Source organism: Lepidochelys olivacea (genome assembly GCF_965140295.1).
Source record: "Lepidochelys olivacea isolate rLepOli2 genome assembly, chromosome: 1".
NCBI lineage: Eukaryota > Metazoa > Chordata > Testudines > Cheloniidae > Lepidochelys > Lepidochelys olivacea.
In genome coordinates this window covers 228,911,699-228,930,801 of record NC_140411.1, presented here as the reverse complement: position 1 = coordinate 228,930,801, position 19,103 = coordinate 228,911,699, and the positions used below count along the sequence as shown (strand labels likewise).

General features: G+C 38.9%; 1 protein-coding gene across 2 annotated transcripts in view; it reads left to right on the top strand.

Moving 5' to 3' along the window:
• The window catches only part of ARHGAP8 (Rho GTPase activating protein 8), a 132,567-nt gene that overhangs the window by 68,745 nt on the left and 44,719 nt on the right, over window positions 1–19,103 (top strand). For both annotated transcript variants that reach the window (XM_084641893.1, XM_084641892.1), the window contains exons 6-9: window positions 1,531–1,617; window positions 6,663–6,761; window positions 7,860–7,970; window positions 18,687–18,760. In XM_084641893.1, the coding sequence (XP_084498019.1) occupies window positions 1,531–1,617; window positions 6,663–6,761; window positions 7,860–7,970; window positions 18,687–18,760 (371 nt within the window). The remainder of the gene's footprint in view (window positions 1–1,530; window positions 1,618–6,662; window positions 6,762–7,859; window positions 7,971–18,686; window positions 18,761–19,103) is intronic.

The following is a 19,103-nucleotide window of genomic DNA, read 5'->3' as shown; positions in this document are numbered from 1 at the left end:
CTCCTCCCCAGCCAGAAACTTAGAGAGCAAAAGGGAACCAGATGAGAGTGGGTAATTGGGCAAAAGCAGGCAACCTTACACCCATTATTTGAATCACGGTTGGAATTCTTAGCACATTGACATTGGGAAGCTCACAGCAATATTCACAGCCCAATATTCATGTTCAGTTGTGCTAGCTAAAGGAAAAACTAAACAAATACCCTGTGCACTTTTTGCACTGCATTTTGTCCCTGTACTCCTCTCTCCCCCAATTGGCGAGTGTAACAAATAAAAATAGTCAACATAAATGGGTTTTAAAGGAAAAATTTCAGATAAGTTATTTACAACAGCGGTTCAAAGAAGTCTTTGGGGGATGTAATTGTGCTACATAGGTGAAGAAGAAGAATATAAATATGTAACTTTGCACAAAAGAAATGGGTCCACCTGTTACCTCCAAGTATAAAATAGACTCAAAATATGAACTTCATCTCAATAAAATAACTGCTTTTTATTATTCAAAGTGTTCCCAGGTGCACAGTTCCAAACTTTGTTTGATTCTGGCCTTATAAAAACAATACTGGTTTTCTTTCCCCACTCAAAACCACTTGGGTGCAATTAAAATAAAAAAGAAGAAACTGCGTTAAGTGCTTGGTTCCTCCTACCCACCTCTAAATATATAAGCTGTTGTGCAAAAGTGGTTTTTGCAATTCTTGATCGGTGGAATATGATCCTTTAATGGTCAGCATTCAAGAGGGACCTTCCCTATTGGGGAAAATTTAGAAGAGAAAAGCAGCAATTTATATACAAACCAATGTACTTGGCCACTCATTGTCTGTATCTCCTTTGATATAAGATCTTATTCCTTCATGCAGCCTAATTTCCAGCCTAATGCTTGTCCCTACTATGATCCTGTATTTATGACATCAGATACGTCACTGCAGGATCAATCAGGATTATGGGGGAAAGAGAGATTTTGTTTTAAACACATTGGAGCCGGGACTCTGCTGATGTACTTCAACATAGTGCCATTGGCTTCAGATGAGCTATATCAGTTTACGCTAGCTGGTGTTCTGCCCCAAATATCTTCAGTGATTACTAGCAAACCAAAGCAAACATAGCAAGAGAAATAAATTAATGGATGTAGGTTTTAATTCTGAAAGAATAAACATTTTCCCCAGTATGAAACTCAATGATAGAAAAGAATGGAAAATGAAGTAAAATACTTATTTCTTTCATTGGAACTTTCAAGAAGCTCTTTTTATCATTTACAGAGATGCTTCCCACCACCACCATTATTAAATCCACAAAACAACCCAGACATGGGTTAGCAACGAAATAGTGTAATCTTGGCCTACTTTTGTGCCATCAGGACTGACCAGCTCCTTTTTTCATTTTACATTCAATTTCCTCTGAATTAGATTTTTTTGTAGTGTACTTGAAAGGAATATATTTAGTGTTCCAGTAATAAAACCTTTTCATTCAATTGCCTCTACTTTATGCTGCAGCATATGATATTAAAAGTCTTCTAACAATTTAATTTTCTTTTCACAGGTATAAGAAAAATCTTAAAGCACTCTATGTTGTACATCCAACCAACTTCATAAAAATTCTGTGGAACATTTTTAAACCTCTCATAAGGTATAGGTGATTTCATTAAAGAGAGTTTCCTATATAGTTTAGGGGGAAGTTTGTCTTTTAATAAGTATTTTTAAAAATACACTGCTCAGATAAGATACCAGACACATATTTAAAGTGTGGCTTAATGTAATATATTTTAAGAGGGAATCAGAGTGATATGTAAAAATAGTTTGGGATTTTTTTTTTCCTTTTCCGTGAAGATGCAGAGGTCTTGATTCAGCAAAGCACTTCAGCATGTGCTTCGCTTTAAGGACATGCTTACGTCCATGCTTATTCATCAAAGCACTTAAACATGCATTGAAGTAAATGTGACTGAAGCCCATGGCTAGATTGTAAGCTCTTTGGGGTAAAGGCTGTCTTTATCTGTGTTTGTACAGCTGCTAACAAGATGGGGTCCTGGGGCTCTCAGGCACTATCACAATACAAATAATAACTAATAAATTACCTAAACCTTTAAGTATGTGCTCAAGTGCTTTGATGAATGGAGATGGGATTACTCTTGTGCTTAAAATTAAACATGTACCTAAATGCTTTGATGAATCTAGGACGTAGGAAGTAATACAAGCACCTTGGAAGGACAAAATCACCTTGACAAATTGGAGAATTGGTCTGAAATCAACAAGATGAAATTCAGTGAAGACAAGTGCCAAGTACTTCCCTTAGGAAGGAAAAGTCAAAGGACAACTACAAAATAACTAGCGTGGCAGTACTGCTGAAAAGGATCTGGGGGCTATCACAAATTGAATGAGCGTGGACAATGTGATGCAGTTGCAAAAAAGGGTAGTAACTTTCTGGAGTGTATTAACAGGAGTGTCATGTGTAAGACACAGGAGGTAACTGTCCTTCTCTACTCGGCATTGATGACGCCTCCTCTGGAATACTGGGTCCAATTCTGGGCACCACACTTTAGGAGAAATGTGACTAAATTGGAGAGAGTCCAGAGGAAGCAACAAAAATGATAAAACGTTTAGAAAACCTGAGCTATGAGGAAAGGTTAAAAAACCTGTGCATGTTTAGTCTTGAGAAAAGAAGACTGATAACAGTCTTTAATTTTATGTTAAGGGCTGCTATAAAAAGAGGACAATGATCAATTGTTCTTCATGTCCACTGAAGGTCGGACAAGAAGTAATAGGCTTATGTGTAATAAGGGAGATTTAGGTTAGATATTAGAAAAAAACTTTCCAACTATAAGGATACTTAAGTTCTGGAATAGGCTTCCTAGAGAGGCTGTGGAATCCCCATCATTGAAGGTATTTAAGAACCTTTTTGGACAAACACCTGTCAGGGATGCTCTAGGTTTACCTGGTTCTGCCCTAGCACAGGGGGCTGGCCTTGATGACTTTTCTAGGTCCCTTCCAGCCCTACATTTCTGTGATTCCGTCTCTCCAACCCTACATTCAATGCACAATAACTGGCTTGACTACTGGGACCAGAAAGCGGCTTCAGGATTTGGTGCTTACTGCACATATCTGTACATACAAAACTTTCCCTGAACCTCCAAGCCGGTGCGAATTATTCCTGCCAGAAGCCGGAACAATCTTTCAAATGGGGATTGGAGGGGTGGTTAATGGAGCGGCAGTGGGCTAACATCAGTGGGTATCCATTTAAGGTATTGCTTCCTAGTTTTGGGGACGGTTATTTATTCCAAGTTATTTATTCCAAGTACTCACTCCCTTCTGAGTTTGATAGTATGTCTATATTAAGATGAATATTGTTCTTGGATCAATGGTTTTAAATTCATCTGCCTACTGAAATGTGTGTAATATTAATATAGCATAAGCATTCATATCAAATAGAAAATTTTGACCAGGGTTTGTTTAATATAGTTTCTTCTTCTGCCTTTGTTATGGTTAAGGTTTCAGCACAATGCATTATTCTTATGCTGATTTTATTTTGATCATTGTGCATCTCAATATTTGTTTTGGATCTGTCAAGGTTCCTTCCCCACTCTGAACGCTAGGGTACAGATGTGGGGACCTGCATGAAAACCTCCTAAGCTTCTCTTTACCAGTTTAGGTCAAAACTTCCCCAAGGTACAAAATATTCCACCCTTTGTCCTTGGATTGGCCGCTACCACCACTAAACAAATACTGGTTACTGGGGAAGAGCTGTTTGGACACGTCTTTCCCCCCAAAATACTTCCCAAAACCTTACACCCCACTTTCTGGACAAGGTTTGGTAAAAAGCCTCACCAATTTGCCTAAGTGACTACAGACCCAGACCCTTGGATCTCAGAACAATGAAAAAGCATTCAGTTTTCTTACAAAAAGACTTTTAATAGAAATAGAAGTAAATAGAAATAAAGAAATCCCCCCTGTAAAATCAGGATGGTAAATACCTTACAGGGTAATTAGATTCAAAACATAGAGAACCCCTCTAGGCAAAACCTTAAGTTACAAAAAAGATACACAGACAGAAATAGTTATTCTATTCAGCACAATTCTTTTCTCAGCCATTTAAAGAAATCATAATCTAACACATACCTAGCTAGATTACTTACTAAAAGTTCTAAGACTCCATTCCTGGTCTATCCCCGGCAGAAACCAGCAAATAGACAGACCCACAGACCCTTTGTTTCTCTCCCTCCTCCCAGCTTTTGAAAGTATCTTGTCTCCTCATTGGTCATTTTTGGTCAGGTGCCAGCGAGGTTACCTTTAGCTTCTTAACCCTTTACAGGTGAGAGGAGCTTTCCCCTGGCCAGGAGGGATTTCAAAGGGGTTTACCCTTCCCTTTATATTTATGACAGGATCTAATTCAGTGTTTGAAATTTTGCTGTTATAATTGTGTAATATTCTTTTTCAATAAAATTTGTGAACAACATTTAAAAAAACAACAACCATGAAACAAAGAATGAGGTTACAAAAAGTTGAAAGTATCTATACATTCTGCAGATGAAGATTTTGTCTACATAAAATCCAAAAACTAGAAAGAATATTATCTGCTGCAGATTATTTAAGTGTCAAATACTGTCCCACACTTCTGTTTAAGGAGGATTCCACTGGTTTTAAAGTAACATAAAATGCAGGGAAGGATATGTAAAATAGGTGCATCTGCAAGTCTGTGTCATTTGCTAAATTGTAAAGCACTGAGTCTCAGGCTGTAGAGCTCTTTCTCTTTATTAATGCTGCTTTGCTAGTTGGTTTATTCTCATTAAAAATTGAAACCTACGTATACATAACATTAATTTACCAGGATCGTATGCGTTAGGAATTTTCTATACCCTTCAATGTGCCTCTGTTTTCAGGTTATTTCAGAGTGATCTTATGCTGGCAGTTTATACTTTTGATTTTAAAAATCAATATCAAGCCAAAGTTCACTAAAGGAAAAAGGGGGGAAATACCAGAGTTTGTATTTCATAACTTCTGCTCAGTTCTTAAAATAAGGCCATAACTCAAGAAAATGTCACTGCTAATGTTTCTCACAAAAATACTGAAAGAAATTTAAATGTCATAACTCAGGTATATCTGTTTACACTTGAGACTTGTTTTAGGAGTGTAGCATAGATGAACAGAGCATTTGTTATAAGCAAGTGGGTGACTTATTAGGTCAAAGAACAAAAGTAATAAGAAAAAATGTAGAACAGTTGTTTGAATATATTTAAGGAAAAAATAAATATTTATTTGAAATTTTCTGAGCCACAGTAGAATCTGAGTGATCTCTTCTAAAGTCCAAGGGAGACTGGAAAAGAGGGCATTTAATAATTCTAAGCATACCCCCCCAAAAAACCCATAACAATGGGAAAAGGGTGCTGTTCTCCATGAATGAACTTGTAAAAGCCATGAAACTGTAAAAATAGCACAATATGATCTCATTCAGAAATGATGATGCAGCAGTTTTACAGAACAAAAATTCCTGACTGCCTGTGAATGAACAGCAAATTGCCCATTTTGTAAAACTGTATTACTAGAGTGAGTTCTTAAAGACATTGCTTTTTCATTTAATGCAGTCTATATTACAGTTAGCTAATTGCCTTGCATAAAATGTTGAAATCACAGACCATATTGGAAAAAGCATGCTGAAAAGCCCAAATGAGATGGTACACATTCAGGCTGAAATCTGTTAATGTTGCAAAACTACTTCCCTGCTAGCAAAATCTAGCACTTCCTTTTAATTAATACCTTTTAAATTACAGTATTAACTTTTTTAATTCATACTTTCTTCCAGCAGAGGGAGCTTTTGTATATATGTTCAATGACTCGGCAATGAGCCAGTTACTACTGCAAGAGTATTGGTCTCCAAGTACTCTCTCTTATAGAAAAGAGAGGAGTGTGTCTTATACCACATTTCTGTTGGTTTGCTTTAATTTTTATTACAAGACAAATTTTGTTTTACAGAAAAAGAGGCTTATTTCAGAGTGTGTTGTATGTATTTTAAATCATACTTCGAACACCTGAGTCAGTAAATGGGCCTTTACAGACTAAATTTTCAACTTTGACTAGCAATATTTTATGTCACAATTTTGGGAGCTCCATTTTATGACTCCTTAAAGGGGCCTGATTTTTCACAACACATCTTTGAAAATCAAGCCTTTTTAAGGTGTCTACAGCTGAGCATCCAAAAGTTGAGACACCCAAAATCAGTAGTCATTCTTGGAAAATTTAGGCCTTCCATCTATTAGATAATATCTACTGTCCTTTTAATAGAGAGCAAGATTAAAGTGACACATACATGTTTTTCTATCAGCAATGTATCATTCTTTCCAGAAGTTTACATAAAAAGTGTTCTATAACATTCCTTTTCAAAAAGTTTTCTAGTGCCTTACGAAAGCTGTTATTCAGCAGTTCTCAAACTAATGTTTTTCATATCTATGCAAATCGCAAAACATTCAGATGGAAGTCAGTTATTTTTTTATTCAAATCAGATTCTCAGAGATGCAGTGTGTATGTCTGATCATGTGAAAATGAAATACATCTTGTGTCTCCAGCTGCTTTAGTTATAGTTTAATTTTGAGTTTCATTTGCACTTACATTCTGTAATAGAAAACAAACCTTTCATTGATGTTCCTCCCATGCTGATTGTGTCATTTTTTCCACTATTTTGTTTAGTCATAAGTTTGGGAAAAAGATCACCTATTTGAACTATTTAAGTGACCTGAGAGAGCATCTCAAATATGACCAGCTTAATATTCCTGAAGATGTTATTCGGTATGTAGCAAATTAATAACATCTCCTGTGATACGTATTCTGAAATGGAGATTTGTGTAATATTCACACAGCTATGCCTCCCCCACAACTCTGTTGCGGGGGGGAGATAGTTAAGTGGTTTGAGCATTGGCCTGCTAAACCCAGGGTTGTGAGTTCAATCCTTGAGGGGGCCATTTAGGGATCTGGGGCAAAAATTGGGGATTGGTCCTGCTTTGAGCAGGGGGTTGGACTAGATGACCTCCTGAGGTCCCTTCCAACCCTGATATTATATGATTCTTTGTTTTTGAAATAAGATCTAATCTATTTTCTATAACAATTAAAAGCCTAATTTGCTATTTGTCCTTGGCTAGATTTAGCTCTGAAAACTGCATTGTCAGCAAAGACATCCTGTAAAGATGTCGAATGTTTACAAAAGAGAACACTGTATAGTTCTCTACAGGTTCAGAATATCCTCTTAGCCTCAGATGCAAAATATTTTCTTAATATAATTGTACTCACTGTGTCTTCATTAACAAAACCTTGCCATATATCATTACCGCTTATGAGTAGCGCATACAATTCACTTATTGTATATATGCATAATGCTGTTTATTGAGAAGAAAAAAAATCTTACCTATTACTCTTGTGTACTGACAGAAGGTTATTTTAGGTCACTGCTGAATGAAAATAACTGGAAGCTTTTTATTCTGAGTGTTACTGCTGTGTGGGGTTTTTGGACGCCTTTGTATAAAGATGTAATAACAAAAAGCATAGTACAGCTCTACGTTTGTAAAAAGGATTGCACGAGAGGGTTGTGCTTCTGAGCCGCAACTGTGGTTGAATTTTTCTTTTAAATTAGAAGAGGGGTCCTATCTTTTGGATGTGTTTGTTACTATATTTTATTGATTGAAGCAAAACAGCTCTTTCATGTGTTACTTAATGATTCTCCCACAGATGCTTTCAAAGGGTCTCACAAATACTAAAATTAAAAATCACTGGAGGTATTTGTGGGTCTTACAGAAGATCAGCATTGTGAGAAATAGGAGTGATCAGGCAATCAGTGTGTATTGTGGTTTCACTCTTGGGACGTACAAAGTCAATGATTTTTGTTGTTTTCAGACATGATGAAAATCTTCGGGATAAACAGAAGGGGAGACCACCACCTTCAGCTAAGGTTCCTCCACCAAGACCTCCTCTTCCTACGCAGCAATTTGGGGTCAGCCTACAATAGTAAGATTTCTTTGACCGTACCTCTGAAATAAACTCTGGAATGTACTATATCACTGTGGATTCACATCACACAAAATCTGGAAATTAATTTACCACCAGGGTTTTTTCCCTCTCTCTATATTCTCTCTCTCTCTTTAATAACAGTGAAAGCTGGTAACTGTAAGGCCAAACAATAACGCCTGGTGAATTCATGGCATTGGGTAACTCCCCACTGAAGGAAATAAAAAACAAAAACAAAAAATCCCTGCACCAGCAAATCTACAGATTTAGGCTCGGGGGCTTGTGCTACAGTGCTAAAAATATCAGTGTAGATCTTCCCACTTGGGCTGAAGCTCCAGCGCTGAGACTTACCCGCTTTACCAAGTTTCAGAGCCTGAGCTGCAGCCCAAGTTGGAATGTCTGCACTGCTCTTTTTAGCACTGTAACATAAGCCTGGGTCTTTAGGCCCGAGCTCTGAGACTTACTGCCATGGGTGGGCTTTTTGCAATGTAGACATACCCCTAGAGTCCTTGGGAGCTCGATGATTTGCCTACAGTAACTTGTGCAAGCTTAGATGATATGTAATTCTTCAAGTGCTGGTCCCTATGTGTATTCCACTGTGGGGTATGCATGTGCTCCATGTGTCTGAAACTGGAAGTACCTTGTATGCAGTGTCCGTTGGTCTGTGCTTGCACCCTTACTCTCCTTAAGCTCCGTACTGGTGGTATGGGGGTGGTATGGACCAATCAACTCTCCATTTCCTTCCTGATACCCGTGATGCTTTCTTGGGGCGTCCAGAACTGTAAGTCACCCTATCACCCTTCTGCCTTAGCAAAATAAGAATGTGTTGGCGCTACGCTGTGCAACAAATCTCTGCAATCCCAGTCTGTTAGCCTGCCAAACAAACTCCTTAGGACTCTGCCAGTCCTAACTTTGCCTTTCAGGTAAACCCTTGGTGTTCTTCAACTCCAAAACTGTCCAGAAGCATCTCCTTGCAGCTGTCAGACCCTGTCACTAAATGCCCGCAGAAATACAAGTCTGCCATCTCCAAAGAGAGAAAATACACCCCAGCTTGTTGACGCAGCTGAGGATGCACACCACACTTTACTGTAACAGCACTGAAATTAATTTATAATAAAACAAGAATAGGTTTATTAATAAAGAACAGAGATTTAAGTGATAACTAATCAGAGATAATAGAAACAGAAAATGGTTACAAATAATACAAAAGTATAACACACTTCTAAGAGACTACATATAACCTTAGCAGGCTCAAAGCTTTGTCTAAAGCAATTTTCTCACCTACAGCTACTTCTCAGCATCCCCAACCCACATGGATGGGGATCCAACATTCACAGATGCAAAGAGCCTGACCTCTTTGTGCCCTCAGTGATGGATAAGATGATGTCTTTTTGCTTCTCCTTCTGTTCCCCAAAGTTCATTATCTTTGTCCTGAGTCAGGATGGCCACCTGGGGTTCACACTATGATGTGTCTTCCAGTGTGCTAATGCCATGTTGTTTCCTCTGCTTCCTGATAACTGATGTTTACCACAGATGCAAATGAACTGCTCATTGTCTTTGGCATTACCATGCTCAATTTACATGAGAGAAATAGGAAAATCAATCTTCCTTTGTCTGAGACGAACCTATTTTAAACATGTAGTTCCAGCATACATACATGACTCTTTAAACACCATCCGTACACACATCACACAATGATACTAAGGACCACTGTGTCACCAACTTTCATTTGATAATTCACAGCACACTCTTATTAGATAAATACTATGAGAGCGGTGTGTTAGGTGTAGTATGTGTGTTAGGCCTGATAGGAGTTACAGAACAGTCAGTCCTCTGCCAGTTGGTACTGGAAGGTTCTTAGGGTCTCTCACAGGGTAGCTGGTCCCTGTGAATAGACTAAGTCCAGCTGCCCTGTGGACAGACTAAGTCTAGTCCCTCCCCAAAGCAGGTGAGTCCAATCCAGCCAATTAAAGAGGGCTGGGCTACAACTGGGCCTATAAAGGGGCTGCTAGTAGGCAGCTGGAGGAGGAAAGTCTGAGACAGGCTGCACCCTAGGGAGGGAAAGCCACACTGGAGCGGAGCTAGCTTCTGTGGTGCGTCCCTGGAGCAAGAGGTTAGGCGTCCAGGGAAGCAGCCCTGGGGCTGCTGCTTCAGGAAGGGGGCAGAGTGACTGAGGCTGGGAATCTGCCAGGAGCTGGAGTGCCAGAGATCCCTGGGAGGGGTGGCCCTGAAGCCTGGGGTCAAGGACTGAGTTGAGACTGTTTTCTGTTTGTTTGATAACCTGTGTAAAAGAAATAAGCCTCCTTGACTGAGACTGGGTGTGGCATCGCATGTTTTAGAGCTGGGGAGAAACTCTGGCCTGGTGACAGGGTCACACCACTGCATGGCCTAGGCCGGAATCGCCTCTACGCATTCTAAATGAGAAATAAATGTATCAATTTAAATTGGATTTATGGAGAAAGGTAAACTAATGAGGAGGAATAATGACACTTAATGGGAGCCTTAGCAAATGTAAAACTGAAAATTATCACATTTGTTTCAGTGTCTTCATGAGTGAACTGCTCTTAGTCATTCTGTCTCCTCTGAAGATTACTGTAACTTGCATCCACAATCTGTTAGTGATCTCACATTTCTCTAGCAAAGTGGCAGGTTGCACGTCTTTGTCTCACGAGGCAAGATTGGTCATTTTCTTAGGAGATAGAAGGTAGTTTTACAATCATGTGTAGCAAATAGGAATGCACATCTGCTGACAGCAGGGTGACTTGGTGGCTACTGTGCTTGTGAATTATTCCATCACCAGATTGCAGCAGGCAACAGCAGAGTTGCACCTTGTATTGGAACTTAGTAGGACAGTGCACTTGGGCCCCTGTTCCGCACTTGATAGCGTGTGGACTGCTGCACTAGAGGTTGGTTTGTCATCCTACAGTAAGGGGAAACATTCTTCCCTCAGTTACAACAATGTAAATCAGATATAACTCTTCAGTGGAGTGTAACTGAGAGCACCCACTCTATACTTACAGGCATTGGTTATATAATAAGTATGATTGTAGTAGAAGTGTATTTTGTTCCAGTCCAACAGCACTCATATTGTCAGAGGTATACATGAGGCTAGAGGGTACTGAAGGGAACCTGCTCATGTTAAAGTTTTTACTAAAAAAGTTTATAGGCTGGTGGATGGAGTTTATAGGCTTAAGGTTTGATAATTCCAAGATGCTGACTTAACCAGTCAATAGGAATCCTGTATACTATTTCATAGTTAAGGGATTTTCCTTAGTTCACTGTTGGCTAACTCTGCTCCCATTGGAGATAATGGTAGCACTCCCACTGATTTCTCTGGAAACTGAGATAGGTCAACCCTGAGAATTCCACCTTAAAAATCATAAATGCAAGGGCCCTGCTTTATAATGTTAACATTTATCTCAGGCTGACATTTCATATTGGTTCTGTCTCCTAGCAAGCAGGCTGCCCAGAGTTGTAATGAAAACTGGGATATCAAAAAATGACAAGCATTGATTCAGGGTCCCTCACTGTTATCTCAAATGGCAGGTGAAGAAGTATTTTGTTTCGGGTGTGGGGGAGAGAGTTGGAGGAGATGTTCACGTTGGGTTACTGATGCATGTCTGGGGCAGTTCCTTTTCTTGGAGGAGTTCATTAGGCCATGCAGAAGTTTTTAACGTCATAGGCCAGGATTTTCAAAAGAGCCTAAATGAATTAGACATCTAAATCCCATAGAAAGTTACTGGGAGTTAAGGGCCTAACTCTCTTAGGCTTCTTTGAAATCTCAGACATAGTGAATTGGTCTTAATTTATAAGGGAGGCGAAGAGCTTATTATCAGCTTGTTTTATAGCTCTTCATCCTTATGCTGTCCTCAGTGGCCCAGAGTCCTGTTTCTGAACATTAAATGGGTACACTCAATCTGTTTCAGCCCCAAAAATTTCTCTTTCCTTTAAGAAGAAATGTGATCTTCATGAAGATTCCCTGGGAGAATTGCAGGAGAGAGGGCAAAAAGACAGATTTTGAATCTGTTGAGAGAACACACCATGTGTGGTTATATAAAGATTTTATTGGCGTGAGTTAAGGATCACCATATTATTCATGAGGACCACAGGCAAAAAATAATTATACAGGGCATTCCAAATGAGTTCCAATAAAACTTTTATACCATACCACACTCTTAGGTATTTTGTTTATGCCACATATTTTGCAGAAATGCTATTTTAGACATTTTTAAAGAGTTTTTAAAAATTTATTGGTGCCACTTTTTGTAACATTTTGTCCTTAACTATGGGCTGCCTTCATTTTATGTGTCTATCGGCATAGATGGAAAGACTTTTTATTTTTTTTTTTTTGAGGGGAAAAAAAGACCTTTACAAAGTATACTATTATTTCATCTAAATAACTTTCCTAGAAATCAAGATGTGAACAGTGGAAAGGAGGGAGTTGAGGCTGAACTGAGAGGGCAACTGATGACTGGACTGGGATATTGAATGACTTCACTTATTTCCTTGCTTATTACAGTTTGCGTTGGTGCTGCCTAGAACATTTAAGTCAAACTTGTGCTTTGTGCTCTGTGGGCAGAAAAGAATATGAAGTAGGTCTCTGGCCCAAAGAATATATAGTCTGCCTAATGTCCTGATCCTGCAAATGACATTCAGCAGGGCTCCATGAAGGTGCAGGAATCTGTCTGCATGAGTCATAAATAGAATCAGGGCCTACAGGTGGTAACGATTTTTAAATGGTCAATCTATTTATCCCCTCATCTGCATTCCGCCACCATAATTTAAAATAACCCCATATAGCATCTCTGAGGATTTATGTATGAGAGGAGGGATGGTCATGGCACTAGACTGGGACTCAGGAGATATGGCTCAATTCTTGGCTCCACGGTGCCCAGAAAGCAAGTGTGAAAAATCAGGACGGGGGTGAGGGGGTAATAGGCACCTATATAAGACAAAACCCCAAATATCAGAACTGTCCCTATAAAATCGGGACATCTGGTCACCCTACCTGGCTCTGACATACACTTCTCCTTCAGGCCCTGATTCAGGCAGAGCCCTTAAGCACATGTTCAACTTTAATTTACTTCAGCAGGACAGAAACAGGTGCTGAAATTTAAACACATGCTTAAGAGTTCTGCTGAATCAGGGCCTTAATCTCTGTTAGCTTCAGTTTCCTATCTGTGAAATGGAGATGACAATATTGAAACTGTAAACTCTTTGGGGCAAGAGCTCTCATTTACTGTCTAGCACAGGGGGCCCTGAACTTGTTCGGACCCAGAAACACTACTTTAGTACTGTCAAGTTCCTTCCCCACTCTGAACTCTAGGGTACAGATGTGGGGACCTGCATGAAAACCTCCTAAACTTATTTTTACCAGCTTAGGTTAAAACTTCCCCAAGGTACAAACTATTTTCCTTTTTCCCTTGGACTTTATTTCTGCCACCACCAAACGTCTAACAGATATATAACCGGGAAAGAGCCTGCTTGGAAACGTCTTTCCCTGCAAAATCCTCCCCAAGCCCTACACCCCCTTTCCTGGGGAAGGCTTGATAAAAATCCTCACCAATTTGCATAGGTGAACACAGACCCAAACCCTTGGATCTTAAGAACAATGAAAAAGCAATCAGGTCTTAAAAGAAGAATTTTAATAGAAGAAAAAGTAAAAGAATCACCTCTGGAAAATCAGGATGGTAAATACCTTACAGGGTAATTAGATTCAAAACATAGAGAATCCCTCTAGGCAAAACCCTAAATTACAAAAAGACACAAAAACAGGAATATCCATTCCATTCAGCATAGCTATTTTATCAGCCATTTAAACAAACAGAATCTAATGCATACCTAGCTAGATTACTTACTAAGTTCTAAGACTCCATTCCTGATCTGTTCCCAGCAAAAGCATCACGCAGGCAGACAGAGCCTTTGTTTCTCCCCCACTCCAGCTTTGAAATTATCTTCTCTCCTCATTGTTCATTTTGGTCAGGTGCCAGCGAGGTTATCCTAGCTTCTTAACCCTCTAAAGGTGAAAGGGTTTTTCCTCTGGCCTGGAGGGATTTTAAAGGTGTTTACTCTTCCCTTTATATTTATGACAAGTACCAATAATAAATAGTATTAAGAAATACATTTAAAATCATCCAAAGGTGCTGCCTGGGATTTTCTTAGAATTTGGGGCATTGGGGATTAAAAAGATTTATCATTTCCATTTAAAAATGGCTACCATGTTTAGGCAGATTGTAAGATCCTTGGAGCAGGGACCTACTTTGTATTCATTTATGCCTATACAGCACAAAATACTCTGTCACTGTGTGATAAAGAATAGCATATCAATTGAATTTCTAGTATATAGGCCAGATTGTTCTGGAGCCAAATACTACCTATTTCTTTGATCTAAAATAACTCTAAAGGTTTCAAATTCTGCTTTAAAAAGAAGTTGTCCTTCTGAAAACAAAGAATTAATTAAGCAGTGAAGCTGATAATTAACTTCATGCATTTCATCATATAGAAGAGTTGTCCTCTTCCAGAATGTTTCATCCATGCTTTGTTTTGGAAACTAATTTATTGAGATGAGGCCCCCACTCAAAGTCAGTGATACCACTCACATGTTCAAAGTTAAGCATGAGCTTAAGAAACTTGCTGAACTAGGTTCTTTATGCTCAGATAAAGTGGGCACTGAGTATTGTGGGACATAAAGACCTGCTGTTACTCATCACTAAGTTATCATATTTATAAATCCAGGAATTTCAAATAAGATCCATATACAGTACACAAGAATACCTATAGAAAGCAGGACATATTTTCTGTTCATTCACCAAGCCCACCTCCACAATATAAAATAGATAGACACAGATACTGGTTATGCAGAACTATTAGCACTCCCTTGGTTTAAATGGAAAGAGGCAGCATCACTGTTGCTGTTCCGAAAGAAACCATCATTAAAGATTTTATTAAAATGCAATGCAAGAAAATAAAAATCAAGCCACCTTCATCTTATATTGATCTGATGAATACAATTGTAATGCATGAATGAGGTTCCAGTTTTCAACGCTTAAGTAAAAAAAATCACAACATGTGCCAGGCTGTGGCATTGTCCTTTGCGTACACCCTGTACACGCCTGTTGCTCCATTCTATTGCCTTTAGAGTCAAGGAACACCACAGCTGAGCTCCAGTGCAGAGCCTAGTGTTGACCTTGGCTAGTTATTGGCTTCATTCTCAATTGTCTCCGTTTGGTTTTAAAAATCTCGTTGTGGGAAGGGAGGAAAATTTTTAGTTCATCTAGTGATTGCCACGGCTGGGGCAGGGGAAGAGGGGAAATGCAGGAATTGCAACAATCGCACAGCTTCAGCTTGTTTTTAAACACTGAACCGTTATCACAAACATTTCAGGGTGCTCTCCTTTTTGCTGTAATCTTTCCTGTTTGTGTATGCTGTGCGTGTGCAATCAGGGGGAAAGAAAAATTCTAAACTGAATCTCAGCATGTCACAGAGGGGAAAAAATGAAAACGAGAGAGAGAGATTATCAACCAAGAATACTTAATGGTGCTTGAGAACAATGTTCAACACCTTAAGTGAGTTATCACTAGTCCAAAAACTAGAACTGAATCATTCACCATGTAACATGCTGCACTAACTAATAATAAAGTCTACTCCAGAAAATACTTTCCCTGACTAGTGTGTGAGTGTGTTTTATAACTGATCCCTTTAAAACTGGCATATTGTTGTAATATGATTCAGACATATGAAAATATTCTGCTGTATGGCTGCTATTTAAACAGGAAGTGTAAGATATCTTTTATTCCAAAATGCCAGTAGTAATTGCTGCTCTTCACATATGCATTGTCAGCCATACAACACAAATCCTATGACCGTGAAATTGACCATAATGAACTGTGAATTTGGTAGGGCCCTACTTATGACAATGTCATGTGGGAAGATCAGAAGCCTTACTAAAACCAAGATATAGCATGTCTACTACCCCCCGAACTCTCCACGTCCAACTACTAGGCCAGTAACCCTGTCAAAGAAGGAAATTAGGTTGGTTTGGCATGGTTTGTTCTTGAGAAATCCATTACTTATTACCCTATTATTCTCTAGGTGCTTACAAACTGATTGTTTAATAATGTGTTCCAGTGTCTTTCCAGATATTTTTCAGCGTAGCAGCCGCGTTAGTCTGTATTCGCAAAAAGAAAAGGAGGACTTGTGGCACCTTAGAGACTAACAAATTTGTTAGTCTCTAAGGTGACAAATTTGTTAGTCTCTAAGGTGCCACAAGTCCTCCTTTTCTTTTTTCCAGATATTGAAGTTAGGCTGACTGGTCTGTAATTCCATGGATCCTCTTTGTCCCCACTTTTAAAAATAGGTACTACGTTTGCCTTCTCCAGTCCTGTGGGACCTCACCAGTCCATCATTTCTGAAAGATTATCGCTGCTAATGGTTCCAAGATTGCTTCAGCTACTCCCTTAAATACCTAGGATCAATTTCTTCAGGCTCTGACAACTTGAATACATCTAACTTATATACATATTCTTTAACCTGTTCTTTCCTTATTCTGGCTTATGTTCCTTCCACCTTGTGTTTAACATTGTGTTAAGCATCTGATCACAATTAACCTTCTTAGTGAAGACTTAGGGCTGGTCTACACTACTGTGGTAAATCAATCTAACTTACGCAACTTCAGTTACGTGAATAACTTAACTGAAATCGACATAGTTAGATCCACTTACCGTGGTGGCTACACTATACTGTGTCAACGGGACAGTGTCTCCAGTCGACTTCCCTTACGCTTCTCAGGGAGGTGGTGTATACAAATCAATGGGAGAGTGCTCTCCCATCGATTTAGCATGTCTTCACCATCAATTGCAGCAGTGCCAATCTACCAGTAAGAGTAGACATGCCCTAAAGAAAAATAGACATAAAACTCCTCAGCCTTCTTTCCGTTACTAGCTCTACTTCCCCTTTAAGAACTCGACCCACTCTTTTTTCTTTTTTCTTGCTACTAAGTTATTTATAGAACCTCTTCTTATTGCCTTTTATGTTCCTTGCTGGGCGTAATTCATTTTGTGCCACAGCCTTTCTGATTTTGTTTGTACTTCTTTGTGCTATTCGTTTGTACTCCTCCTTACCAATTTGTCTACGTTTCCACTTTCGGTAGGAGATTATTAAAGAGCTCCTGATTCGGCCACATTGGTCTGTTACTGTTCTTTCTATCTTCCCTTCGCATTGGGATAGTTTACTGTTGAGCCTTTAACATTGTCTTTTTGACAAACTGCCAGCTCTGCTGAACTCCTTTTTCTCTTAGCTTTTCTTCCGATGGGAATTTACCTACCACCTCTCAGAGTTTGTTAAATATACCTTAACTAATTTAATTCATTTATTTTTACAAATAACAAACAAACCACATAGGTAGCAGGAGAGAAGAAATCATAATATAGCTGAAATTAAAAAAGCATACCCTTCCACAGGAGCTGTTCCAACTAATCATAGTGCTGGGAGGGTATGGTTTGATGCGTGTATGATCCTAGATGAACATCTTACATGTCTGTGTATCAGCCACAGTGATTGCAATCTCTCAAAGATCATTAACACATTCACAGACCTGTACATTTCTTTGTCTTAGTGCTGAGAGTTTGATAGTAAACATGATTTTGATTTCAGATAGGAAACACAACTATGTATGTAAATATATACCATGTTTAAACCTGAGATCTGCACTTTTTGATTGTTGAGTGCTTTAAAACACTGGTGGGATGCTCAGCAAATACTGACCATCTTTTTGGTATACTTTCAAAACCTGTCAAAGACAAACATATTTTTCTGTTGGTTTTTTTTAAATAAGGGAGATAATTCCAGAATTTTCTCATGTGTCTAGAAAAAAAAACCCCGCTGTGTTCGATTTTAGCCTCAGCTGCTTACTCATGAAAGAGAGAGAGAGAAATCTTATTTCATGGGAATCATTCAGAGCATTAATAAACTCAACCTCACTGCATCATGTTGCCTTCAAAAATAAATAGTACAATATCCTTTTAATTATACATACACAGTAGCTTAAAAGGAGACAAATGACAAAGAAAAATCCACATGATAAAAGCCTGCTAAACTTGCAGCATCCCTTGATCAAGACTTATTATAAAATATTCACAGCAAACTCCTCCTCTGGCTGTCTTTAAGCCTTCCTTAAAACCCTTCCACTAAAGACGTACAGCAAAATCAATCAAAAACATCACCGTTGTCGTCACTGCATCATTGTTATAAGCCACCCTGCTGTGGCTTGCTAATCTAAGAGAACAATAACCAGAGTGAAAACAATCAAAAGCGGGTTAAACTTAGACTGGAATATCGTTGTCTTCTTGTCCTTGACTCTGTTTCAGAACGGTAAACAGCACTTACTTATTACTCAACATGGGGTGTGTGTGTGTGTGTGTGTGTGTATAGACAGATAGATAGATAGATACCAGGAAAAAAGGCATTTAGGCGTGGCTCTTTGTGTAAAAATCTGGCTTTCTAGTTTCAATAGGCCATTGGTTTGGGCTGGGGTTAGTGTTAGAGCATTGTGGGAGGAGGTTCTTTTTTATAATTGTAGAAAAACTCTTGAGTGTGGTGCAGGCACCTGCTTAATGTATGTGTAACATGCATCTCTTTAGATTTATTTGGAGGCTGCTCCTTTCTTTTAGTCTATAAATGTCATTTAAATGAGGTGGCACTTTTCTTTTCTTCCAACAGTCTCAAGGACAAAAATAAAGGCCAACTAATTCCACCAGTAATGGAGCAAACTGTGTTCTACCTGAAAAGTAAAGGTGAGATCTGCTTTTGTTTGGCAGTGGGTGGGGGGAAACATCTGCACAAGGGTATCATTATGAAATTATACAGATCTCAGGGCCCAATTCACCAGCGTTCTTAGGCACATACCTAATTTGAAGCATATGCCTAGATCCCAAAGAAACCTGTGGCTTCATTGAAAACTAAGCACATGCTCAAGTGCTTTGCTGAATAGAGACCTCAACTGACAAAAACTCTGGTAGGGCTATTTTATTATTACATAGTTGTCCCGTAAAAAAAAAAATGTTTGTGGGTTTTTGGTTTTGTTTTTTTGCTTTCAGGTGCAGGAAATGGCAAGTGAAAAAAGAATGCTTGAAATAC